The 11,257-nt window shown below is 36.3% G+C and overlaps 2 protein-coding genes across 5 annotated transcripts; one reads left to right on the top strand and one right to left on the bottom strand.

Moving 5' to 3' along the window:
* Positions 1-21: 21 nt before the first annotated feature.
* LOC145233605 (vesicle transport protein SFT2B-like) lies at positions 22-3,954 on the top strand. Of its 2 annotated transcripts, none has more exons than XM_080098366.1 (5): positions 22-325; positions 1,629-1,730; positions 2,813-2,974; positions 3,075-3,110; positions 3,182-3,954. In XM_080098366.1, the coding sequence occupies exons 1-5, from the start codon at positions 257-259 to the stop codon at positions 3,308-3,310; spliced, it is 498 nt and encodes a 165-aa protein (XP_079954492.1). In that variant the 5' UTR covers positions 22-256; the 3' UTR covers positions 3,311-3,954. The 2 variants fall into 2 exon arrangements, with proteins under 2 accessions (XP_079954492.1, XP_079954490.1); XM_080098364.1 differs by lacking the exon at positions 22-325 and adding an exon at positions 867-1,116.
* Positions 3,955-5,545: 1,591 nt separating this feature from the next.
* LOC145233600 (pyridoxal 5'-phosphate synthase subunit SNZERR-like) lies at positions 5,546-11,051 on the bottom strand. 3 transcript variants are annotated; one of them, XM_080098355.1, is made up of 9 exons: positions 10,908-11,021; positions 10,477-10,577; positions 9,693-9,773; positions 9,137-9,257; positions 8,844-8,974; positions 8,085-8,246; positions 6,897-6,972; positions 6,358-6,536; positions 5,546-5,738 (listed from the first exon to the last, which is right to left on the bottom strand). In XM_080098355.1, exons 1-9 carry the CDS (start codon positions 10,924-10,926, stop codon positions 5,676-5,678), a joined length of 933 nt encoding a protein of 310 aa, XP_079954481.1. In that variant the 5' UTR covers positions 10,927-11,021; the 3' UTR covers positions 5,546-5,675. The 3 variants fall into 3 exon arrangements, with proteins under 3 accessions (XP_079954481.1, XP_079954483.1, XP_079954484.1); XM_080098357.1 differs by having other exon boundaries at positions 8,085-8,207; positions 10,908-11,018; XM_080098358.1 differs by lacking the exons at positions 5,546-5,738; positions 6,358-6,536 and adding an exon at positions 6,543-6,682 and having other exon boundaries at positions 10,908-11,051.
* Positions 11,052-11,257: the final 206 nt, after the last annotated feature.

Raw genomic sequence — 11,257 nt, 5'->3', positions numbered from 1 at the left:
ACTCCGAATGTCGGTGTGTTTGGGGGATAAGTATGATGTCAGATTGTCAGTCAGGGAACAGACTCGTGATATTTTTGTTCCACATTTCGTTTAAATACGTAAGGTATTTACAGCCCTACTTTATCCGACTTAAACGTTCTATAAATTCTATGCCAGCGGGTTCACATTTTTAACAGTTATTGCCTTGTGTTTGATAACTTTGCTGTTTGCATCTGCTAAACCAATTTCGTAGCCGTTTTTTGTGGTTACCTTTGCAATGGATAAATTGCGCAAAGTACTGAATGGTCAAGAAGATGATGGTGGTGAATCTGGTTTGGTTACATCGGTAAGTTTCATGTGGCATGCAACTGACCTGCATAGAGTTTAAACACACATAACTGTTGTTGCTGCTTTATGTTGAACATTAGCCACTGTCTGTGTTAGTTGTACCTTGTCACAATGCATATAGTTTAGCATTTTATATGTGTGTGAAAAACACCTGTTGTGCTTTGTGTTACACAATCACTTTTTACTGTGTGCATGGTAAACAATGTTCTATTTTCATTTAAACGGGCATCCACATTAACTGTTTGATGGTCTCAAAGAAATAAACTGATAAATAAAGAAAACTAGTTTCAATAAACTTTGTTAGAATTAGTATACTGTAGTTTTCTGTTATTCCAGTACAAAACGATGACCGTTTTTAAAACATTTAGTTGCAAATTTTTGTTGAAAGACCTTAGAAAAACTTAAAATATAACAATAATTGCGGACATATTTATTTGTCTACCTTTTTCAAAATGAATTTTATCCTAAATCCCCTAACTTTGATTCAAAGCCTTTAGAACATATATATTTTTTATTATGATATCTTTAGTTGCTCTTTTGTTGTGCAGAGTTTCTCAATATCATAATTTCTCTTTTAATGTTGAAATGAGCCATGCATTTTAATGTTCCAAACAACACACCAGTCTTAAAATTTATCTTCATATCCTCAGTTTCAAAGTTATTAGGCCCACAACATATATTTGTATCATAAAACACTGTGTTTATGCCAAATTTATAATGGACTCATTAAGAAGGGTTTTAAACGGCAATGAAGAACCAGACGAGGAGGCAAATATCTTAGGGGGCAATGTAAGTGTCAATCATCACTTGTGTGCATTATCAGTATATACATTAAGTTCTCAGTTTGTTTATTTTGTGTTATGCCCTGGTGGCTGAGATTGAAAAAGGTTGCATGTGGGTTATGATGTTCAAAAAGCATGCTACTCCAACTAAATGTCATTTTACGATAAAGCACCAGAGATGGTTGACATTGGCATGCACTAAAGAAAGCTGTAAAAACACGGACTTTCTATTGTATAATTGGCTTTTAAAGTTAGTTTTTTAGTCAGTCAACCAGACAGGATAACTTTAAACGCAACGAAAACACCTGCATTGTTTAAAGTTTGAACCATTTGTCCTGTGACAATGTGATAAACGGACACCATTTTTTGACCATTGTTCTGCAAGACTTGCACTTTAACATACAGTTTTCATTTTTTCTTTATCTTTTCCTTAGTTTCACCCTTCTTGCATCACACATTTTATGCCATACCATATATAACAACCGGATTGTGCTACTATCCTAAAAAACGTTTTTTAAGGTTACTGGGGGAGGAGACAGTCTTTGTCCTTCATTAAGTTGGGAAACAAGAATCAAAGGATTTATTCTCTGTTGTACTATTGGAATTATTCTCTCAATTATTGTAAGTATATAATATGTTGTTTTATTGCATTTTAACAAAATACCAAAATTGGGTTGCCTAATTAACTCTGAGTTTTATGCTGTGGAATATATGGTTTTGCTCTAGAACAGTGGTTCCCAAACATTTTAAGCATTCGGCGCATTAACAAACTAAATTTTATTTTCGCGGCTCACTTGGCAGGCCAATCACACATAAGTCGCCAAAAGAAAGATGGTATGCAACTTTGGTTTGAGGTTTGAAACATTGTAATGTATGTCCGTATTTCATTATTAGTAGAGATGTACCGAATATTCGGTTTGCCAAATTTATTCGGCAAAATCGGTCATTTTTGCATTTCGATTTCGGCCGAATCGTAACAAATTATTCGCCTGAAACTAAATCTTTTATGAACTCTTCTGGCAAATGTGATTTTATTCCGACGTTTCGACAGCCTATACAGGTCGTCTTCATCAGGGTAAAATGTCGGAATAAAATCACATGGCAGCAATAGCTTATACAACCAATAAATGTTTGACAAAGTAGTCAAAAAGCAGAAGTAAAGGGCACGTTAACATATTATAAGTGTTTGTGGAATCTGTTTTATGTCCTAATATGTTTGCTTCAAGGGCATTAATTTGAGAGTTTATCTAAAAACTTTAAGAATCTTTAAGGAATCACTGTCTTGTCAAGGCAGGTATTGTGCTAGGCTATAGTCCGCTTTTGACGATGCATGCAAATTAATCTCATGTCAATAGCCATTGTGTGATAACGGTGAATAATACCTGCTCCATGTTCCTTGTGCCCAGCCTATATTAAATGTTACCAAATAGACAGGCCCTGTTCTCAAGCATTGGGATCCACTTTAATAAAACAACAACTGTATTTTTGCATGGTTTATGGGTGAAATCCTGCCTTGGTTACTGATGTTGGGCAAGAAACAAAATTAGTTTTGTTCTAACTAGGGAAAACTAAAATGTGTAGTGAAGCATCCAATCTCATAATAAGCATAGTTTTCATACATCAAGTTCTGCTGCTAAACAACTACAAACATCTCATTGCCTAAATGTATTGGCTAACTTCAATAATCAACTTGACTTTTTTAGGGCACAATCTTGATTTTCTTCGGCAATTTAGTGGGATTTGCAGTTTTATATTCCATTGGGACGCTAACTGCCCTTTCAAGTACACTTTTTCTGAGAGGACCGATGAGCCAAATAAAAAGCATGTTTAAGGAGACAAGAATTATTGCAACAATCGTTATGATAGTAAGTGAATACATCAGGCTGATTTTTAACTCAATGTTATGCAAGCTAAAAAAAGTGGTTAATCGTGTTTGCTTGTTAACCAACATTTGTATATCTCTAGGTGATGATCATTCTTACGCTTTGTTCTGGATTGTGGGTAAGTTTTGTTCAGTTGTGGTGTGTTTGAGCTAATTGCCATAAATTTACCAATTCATACTTTTTTAACAGTGGAAAATAGGTGGCCTTTGCTTGTTATTCTGCATTCTTCAATTCCTTGCCTTTACTTGGTACTCAATATCGTACATTCCTTTTGCAAGAGATGCAGTAAAGAAATGCTTTGCTGGTTGCCTTTCCTAAAATGCCTGGAAATATACTTCAATAAAGAATGCATATAAATGGTAGTTGTAGGAGCTTGGATTTGTTCCACCAACTGAAGTGAAAAGCATGTCTTAATATCTTGATTCTATTATCATAGTTGGGTGTGATGAAATATGATGTATATCTCTACAAGATTTTGAAATGTTCATTATTTTTGTCTCAGTGCCATGTTTTGTCATTATCCAAATATGCTGCAATATTTTTGCCTTCATCTTAAATATTTCTCGATAAGTACTTGTGAAGACAAATCAAAAGTGTGTGCCTTGTGTAATGTTTTATTTTGTTGGTTTTATACTGCGATATCATTTTTTTAATCTTTGATTAAATATCTCAAGCCCAAAACTTGTTCCAAACTGTTGAAATGACACCCATACATATAAACATGAACTATCATCAACTTTGTTCACATCCTATGTACAAATTTAATTGGGATTAGCAAAATCTGTTTTGTCATGTTTTAAAGTAACCTAGTGCATGATGGGAAATATGAAATAACACTAACTTTACTATCCTAATAAGCATTCAAGCTTACGTTTCTGGATACTTATAATATCTTGTTTATTTGTACTGTTTAATGATTTTGTTGTAACATAGCCTAAAATAAAGTATGTTTGACTGATTAACTAGTTTGCTTTTTAGTTTTATCTAATCTATATAGGTTTGCGTCCAACTAGTAACCTATTTTTTGTCTGATACCAATCCCCAAAACCAAGTAGGAGTACTTCTTACTATATTAAGGGTTTTGTTACCAAAGCAAGAAAACGACCTCTTTTTGTGATGTAGTGAAGATTAAGCTTTATTTTGCTATGACCTATATTACAATTTTGATAGTGTAGTTGTTTTTAAATCCAGAACCCTAAGTGGAAAACTGCTTGGCTGTTGGCACCAAAGCAAGAAAAATGTTGTTGGTTATGTTGTAGCCTTCTCTGCTAAGATTTTGTAATGTAAGTGGTTGGCTCCATTGCCATAACGTTGTAACGCTTCCCTTAACTATTATGACCAGTTTGTATTGTCTACCTGATGCAGGCTGATTTCAGTATGCTGAGTTTTTTTATTACACTGTACGCAGATATAAGGCAACTTATAAAAATCCTATAAAAAACTAGATTTTCATGAATTTGAGAATAAAACTTATTGAGCACTTTTGTGACTGAGATTGTAGACTTAAAATTAAAACGTTTCTTGAAAACTTTCACTAGAGAACATAGAATACATGAAAATGGTCGGGCATACATAATCATACTTAAAAAACAATGCTCTGCAACAAATTAATGCAACTATCACTCATAGAATTTTTAGTGAACCCTTTTGCTATCGTTGTAACCTACAATATACGCTTGACCTGAGTTTAGCGCAGTGGTAGCTGGCTTGCAATCAATTCAGTTTATTAATTTAATGGCCGAAATCAAGGTAAAACTTACAGGCTGTTTCAATTGCTGAAGAGTGCCCTAACTCTATCAGAAATAACAAAAAATGCAATTGTTTAAACCAGTGGTTCCCAACCGGGGAGGAATTCCCCCCTAGGGAGGAATTTCATGATTTCAGGGGAGGAATTTATAAAAACTGTAAAATACATTAAATTGCAAATGTTACAGAATATTTGTAAAGGATTCTAAAATGGACATCCCTAATTATAAGGTCTATTTCAAATTGCTACATTTTTATGTCATATTTATTTTTCGTCTTATGGGGAGGAATGAATAGTTCGAAAACGGGCAAAGGGAGGAATGTGACAAAAAAGGTTGGGAACCACTGGTTTAAACAGAATTCTAGTGTGTTTTTGTCTTGTCTGTGATGTCATAAATTGCCTTTGGATGATTGTTTCGATAGTGCGGCCCTCGACTTACTTAAAAGTTTGTTTTTGGCCCGTAAAAGTTATTTGAGGTTGACACCCCTGGCGTAAAACTTTAACGAATTGAAAGTCGATTTATTTATTTGTTGCGCGAAATGCTTTGTTCTCTAGTTTTTGTTACAATTTTAAACAAGAAAAACCACTGTGTAGCGGCCTCTCTCACTACCGTTATCGTGTGCCTTCACACTACAGCGAACCGGTCAGATTGCCTTCTTTCTCTGACTCTCGTCTTATGCGTCGTATTCGCTCATTGTGTTATTCTATTACGATGTACCTCGAATAAACACCTCGCTACATTTGGTGACCCCAAGCGTACACATCTTAGCGCGGTGTTGCGCCCCTTGCAATCAACAACAACGAAATGCAACACACCTGATTTTATTTTTGACCAGCTAGGCACAAAGCACCGGCTTAAAGATAGGCGAGTGACTACGTATACATAAAATCACAACAACAACAAAAACGTTTTTCTTGTTCTTTTCATGCGTGTATTCAAGTTCTTTGTGCCTCTCTTCCAGCCCATTTTTCCTTCAGGTCGTCACAGTTAATTCCAACCTGCAAGTGTATAAAGCAAACTTTTGCACATATCACATCAAGCATGAATGCACAACTTACGGCCGTAAATATGTATATTAAAATATATATACCGGCGGCTGTGGCATAAATGAAACTCTTTTGCTAAACATTTGGACTTCAAAACTGCTTAAAATCGATTTTGTGGGGCTGGAATGAGTATTACTAGCCCAGTAGGCACTTGCGTTAAACTTGGCACGCCAATTGCGGGCAAAAATGCGAAAAAACAGGTACCACAAGCGTCATATTATAAATAATGACGTCATAAACAGTAAAGAGTGGTCGTATAAGACTATTCAGCTCGATATATTTCTCCAAGTCAAAAATTAAAACGAACAATTTTAACCAAAAGTGGCACAGTAGTTTTCGTTAAAACTGTATTTTCGAAAAGCTTAAGCTTTACAGATAAAAAAATACCTACAATAGGGAGCGGAAAATGAAAAAATTAAATTTAAAAAATATTTGATTTGAGTCAATAAAGTTTGGAAACTGTAGGCTACTGGCCAAGAAAGTAGTCTACGTGCTGTTTCAAAGCAATATCTTCAATTCTCTTGCATAATGCGTACAAATGCAGTTACAGTGTCGTTGAAACTTTTCCTACCATTGCTTCGCCAAGGTCTTCGCTAATTTCAGCTAACATCTTCGGATCTTTGTAATGCACAACAGCTTGAGCCATCGCCTTAGCTCGTCTCTCGGGGTTATTGCTCTTGAAAATCCCGGAACCTACAAACACCCCGTCCACACCAAGTTGCATGAGTAGGGAAACGTCGGCGGGTGTGGCTGTAAATAACTTATGTGTTAGGGTATAAACATTAGTGGGATTCAGCCGGTTCGCACTGGTTCTATACATCCGTCTCACGAAATTTTATGAGATCAGGGAACCGGTTAGCATTACTGGTTACTGTCAATGGATGTGTGCATCTTATCTAAAAAAACAAATTTTGAGATCCAATTACCCCCGCTTTTATGACTTTGTAATAGAACTGGCTGACATAAAATTTGAATCCCACCACTGGGTATAAATCACATATAGGCCTATACTTGTCTTGTTAAAGGCATTATATATGTATCTACATACCGAAGAAGAAAGCAATATTTCTTGGCATTGTGTTATGCTACTTTACACTTTGAATCGCTTACCAAGTCCGCCGGCGGCAAAATTGACCACTGGGAGGCGCCCGAGTTCTACCGTTTCCTTCAGCAAATCGTAGGGAGCCTGTAACCACATAAATGGCTTTATGCACACTTTGGAAACTTTGTGGAAAAAAAGTACTTCGTATTAATAAAACCGATTTAACCTAGATTTTTTAAATGAAACAGCCGATGGCTTGTAGAAATTTATCAAACGCTGCCGCATTGATTTAATCGTCAGTGGTTCTCAAACTGGGGTCCGCGGTCCTTTTGGGGTCCGTGAGGCAATTTTAGGGGGACCGTGAAAAGGTTTAAGTAATTCAATAATCTTATTTGGCGTCAGTTTGTGCCAGAGTTGCAAGCGGGCCCGAAATCTAAGCCCGAACCCGGCCCGAACCCGAAAGTATAAGCCCGAAGCCCGGCCCGAACCCGAAACGTGTTTGAGTAGCCCGTTTAGGCCCGAAATTTTGATTGACAGGCCTATCCACGAAAGCCTTGCAACAAAGTATGAGAAAGAAAAAAAGAGAAAAGACAACAAACACAATGAACAATAGTAGACAATGGGGTAAACAATACGTTTTAGAGTAGGGTGGGCATTAGGTCAAAGCCAAAAAATTGTTACTAAAAAATGGCGGAAACGGAACCTAAAGTCAGGCCCGTTTTGAGCCCGTTTTCTGACAAATACCCAAGCCCGAACCCGAACCCGAACCCGAACCCGAACCCGAACCCGAACCCGAACCCGAACCCGAACCCGAACCCGAACCCGAACCCGGCCCGACTTGCAACTCTGGTTTGTGCCACTGAATCAGTTTAATTTAAAGTGAGAATCGACTGTCTCCATTGCTAAACAATAGCCTTTATTGCATAACAATTAACAAAAATGCAATTGTTCGCGCACAATCGTAATGTGTTTTGTATTGTCTGTGATGTCACAAACCGTCTTTGGAGCATTGGTTCACGCAATTTTGCATAACTAGCCAAAATCCTGCAAACAACTTTCGTTTTTCTGAAACACACATTCGGGCTTAAGGACTGCGAGCCCTCGAAATAGTGGAAAGGGACCGTTTTGAAAAAATAATAAAAAAGTTTGAGAACCGCTGGTTTAAGTACTATTGAATCCAATAGCAAAAGTCCAATAGCAACTAGCCTACTTTGATTGCTAACAAGAAAAAAACATTAAGGCAATCCATGACCTACCTGCAGTTCTTTGGCGTAAGAATAGAGTTCCTCAGGACTAAGAGCTTTTCCGTGCCTGATTTGTCTGTTAATGGTGCGAGCATGTCTAACCGCTTCCACCACGTTGCCAGTTCCCGCTTCACCCTGTGCATAAGCACCAGTGGTTACTTTGTGAAAGTAGTTCTATGTAAAGATTCGACAACTCAGCGTTTCAAGTTGGTTCAGGAAGTTTTTCAAAAAAAAGGTTAGATACAGGTCAGAATTTTACAACGTTTGTGTCACAATTTCATTTCATTTACAGTTTACACGAATGCATATAGGCAAAGGACTTTCCAATTTTTCGACAGCAGCTAAATTTTAAGTAAACCTCGGTGAATTCTGACCCGTTTGGACCGTAGTTTAGCGTTAATCACGATAAACTGAGGTTATATTTACACTGAAGTGTTGTGTAAAATCCACCCATATTTCTTTTTAAAAAATAAGCTGAAGTTGTAGTTCTGGGCTGTTTTAAAAGGCATAGTTGCACCAGTGACATTTGGTAAACCAAAAAATTCAAAAAGGAGGACATTTGGCCACTTTTTATGGTCCTCGGATGACAACTTGGATTTTGTCAAAAAGGAGGACATGTCCTCTAAAAAGAGGACGTATGGTAGGCCTAGTTAATGCAATAATTATATTTCAAATTTTAGTGAGTAAAAACTTGGACCCAAAAACTACTATACCTCGGTGAATCCGGGTATAAATCAAGCAATATATCTTGGTTTTAGATTTAACTTTTACCTTCGTTCTAATCATTGCAGCTCCTTCGGAAATTCGCCTCAATGCCTCGCCCAGGTTTCGTGCACCGCAAACAAAGGGAGTCGTAAAATTTCGTTTGTCAATGTGGTTCTCTTCGTCCGCCATAGTTAAAACTGAAATCAAGAGCAAAATTAATAATTGTACTACCTTTTGGTCCTTTTTAGAAATTGTCTAGGTTTTTTTAATTGCAGTACCTTGATTTTAAAGAAAGCACAAATAATATTTTTTTAAATTTTGAACATCATTTTTTAAACTTGAGTTAAAAATTTGCACACCTTCTGATTCGTCAATCATGTCAACGCCAAGACTTTGTAAAATCTGTGCTTCAGCAAAATGTCCGATGCGACTTTTTCCCATCACTGGAATACTCACAGCATTAATGATTTCTTTGATCATCTGCACCGTGAAAAATATTTATCAGATATTATCACAAAATAGTGAAAATGTACACAAATTTATAACTGTGATCAGCCCTGAAGCGATCATGCAGACCAGCGATTACGGCAAACTAAAAAATTATTCGCCAGACCTAGGCGTAATACCGAATCTGAATCCTTAGGCAGCCGGCTTAGATATAAGTAAAACACCTTAAATAGGCGGGCGTACTATTATACTATTACGCATAGGTCTGGCGAATTTTTTTTTTTAGTTTGCCTATTATACTATACGTACTATTATTTATTGAAGTGATTAATCCGATCAAAGACATCAAAGCCAGTATTTGTGTATGAAACATGCTCTGATTTTTTTAGTTCAGATTATTCAAAACCGCGAATAGTCCAACTAAGTGATTTATATTTTTTCGTTAAACACGGTAAACGAAGAACTTACCTTTGGATCTGACATTCTTGCCACTCCGCCGTCCCTTCTGATATCAGCTGGAACGCGCTCTAGCGCCATCACTGCACACGCCTGAAACACACAAAAAACGATTTTCATCTTTGACAAGTCAGTTTAGGTTTATTTTTGATTGACATTGTAACCTTTTGATCCGTATACCATAATTTACAGATTTGGTGTCCAATGCAGCACATATCTTTACGCTGCAGTGTCGTTAAAACGAATATTAAAAACTGTTTAAAACAATATTAAAGGGACAACGAAAACCTTTGCAACTATTGTTAATGTCGAAATTTGTTGCAACTATTGTTAATGTCGAAATCAAAACCATCATTAAAAATTCGATAAAGTTTTGATTAGCCATTAATAATTGTATCTCACTTCTTGAAAATCAGTTTTAAAGAATTATATTTTAAGCCCAAATGGATTGTTTCGTATGTGTACTTCAAACTTGCCCCAACATGAAATGGTCCACGATATTGTTTTTACTGGGCCGGTGGCCCATGGCCTGAAACGAGTTGAGAACCACTGTTATAGTAAGAGAAGCATTCCTTTTCATTTGCTGATAGTGCCCAATGTCTAACTTAAGCGAAGTTAAATGGCTGCTACAAAACACAAATAATTTGTGTTAAAAACCAATTCATTTCATGTAGCGTACCGTTATGCAAAAATACAATGCAACAAATGTCCTCTAATTTATTTCGCCGAAACAACAGCTGGGTGGATAAGGTTTCCGTTTAAAACCACAAAATTCCCGTTTAAAAAAACTACTTACTCCAGCCTTTTCCGCGATTCGTGCCTGTTCTGCGTTGACCACATCCATTATGATTCCTCCCTTCATCATACGGGCGAAACCACTTTTCACAGTAAATGTTCCTGCAGGAAATTAACCGTAAATTGATATTTTGAAATATTCGTCCTGTTGTTAATTAGTTACATGTACAACTTTTGGCAACCTGTCACTTTCTTTTTAGGAATGAATGGATACATGTGTATGTTTTGAATTTAATTCAACATTTTTCGCATTATTAGTACAGCACAAATTATATAAATTATAGTGGCGTCAGGCAAAAAACAGCAACAACAGGGGTACGCTTAAATTTTTTTTACCACAATCAATCTTCCTCTTTTCCGATTTAAAACGTACACATGTATCTTATGATTGTTTTGTAACTTTTTTACGTTTTAAAATTACATAGCACAAACCTGTTTCTTGCTGTTCCATTTTGTAGTTAAACCGCAAACAAGTAAATAAAAATATAAATAAATTAAAAACCCTGAAACTAAAAGTACAGTAGTTGACGTTTTACATCAGGTTGCTTCGTGCAATGCGTTTCAAATATGACTCAACAAAAAGTTTTTCTTTTATTCAGTTTTGAGTACATTGTGACGAAATCCATGACACGCAGTTTTTCGGCTTCTAGAATTATCGTCCAGCTTTTGAAATTATATCGTACGTTCGGCTTCGAGAGTTATCGTTTGCAGCTAAAAAAGCGCTTAGAAAAGAAAATATTTATTTTAAAATAAATTCTACTTTAACTAGAGACCTGTCCATG

This window comes from Phallusia mammillata, chromosome 6 (assembly GCF_965637545.1).
Source record: "Phallusia mammillata chromosome 6, kaPhaMamm4.hap1.1, whole genome shotgun sequence".
Taxonomy (NCBI): domain Eukaryota; kingdom Metazoa; phylum Chordata; class Ascidiacea; order Phlebobranchia; family Ascidiidae; genus Phallusia; species Phallusia mammillata.
This window is presented reverse-complemented; position numbering and strand designations above follow the sequence as displayed.

What these genes read in the sequence shown, in the direction of transcription:
- LOC145233600 (XM_080098355.1), bottom strand. An exon ending in CATGATTGACGAATCAGAAG is followed by an intron (nt 8,975 to 9,136) that starts GTGTGCAAATTT and finishes TCTTGATTTCAG; the next exon opens with TTTTAACTATGGCGGACGAA. An exon ending in TTTTGCCGCCGGCGGACTTG is followed by an intron (nt 6,537 to 6,896) that starts GTAAGCGATTCA and finishes AGTTATTTACAG; the next exon opens with CCACACCCGCCGACGTTTCC.
- LOC145233605 (XM_080098364.1), top strand. Translation starts at nt 1,045, where the DNA reads ATGGACTCATTAAGAAGGGTTTTAAACGGCAATGAAGAACCAGACGAG. An exon ending in CAAATATCTTAGGGGGCAAT is followed by an intron (nt 1,117 to 1,628) that starts GTAAGTGTCAAT and finishes ACGTTTTTTAAG; the next exon opens with GTTACTGGGGGAGGAGACAG. An exon ending in GAATTATTCTCTCAATTATT is followed by an intron (nt 1,731 to 2,812) that starts GTAAGTATATAA and finishes TGACTTTTTTAG; the next exon opens with GGCACAATCTTGATTTTCTT.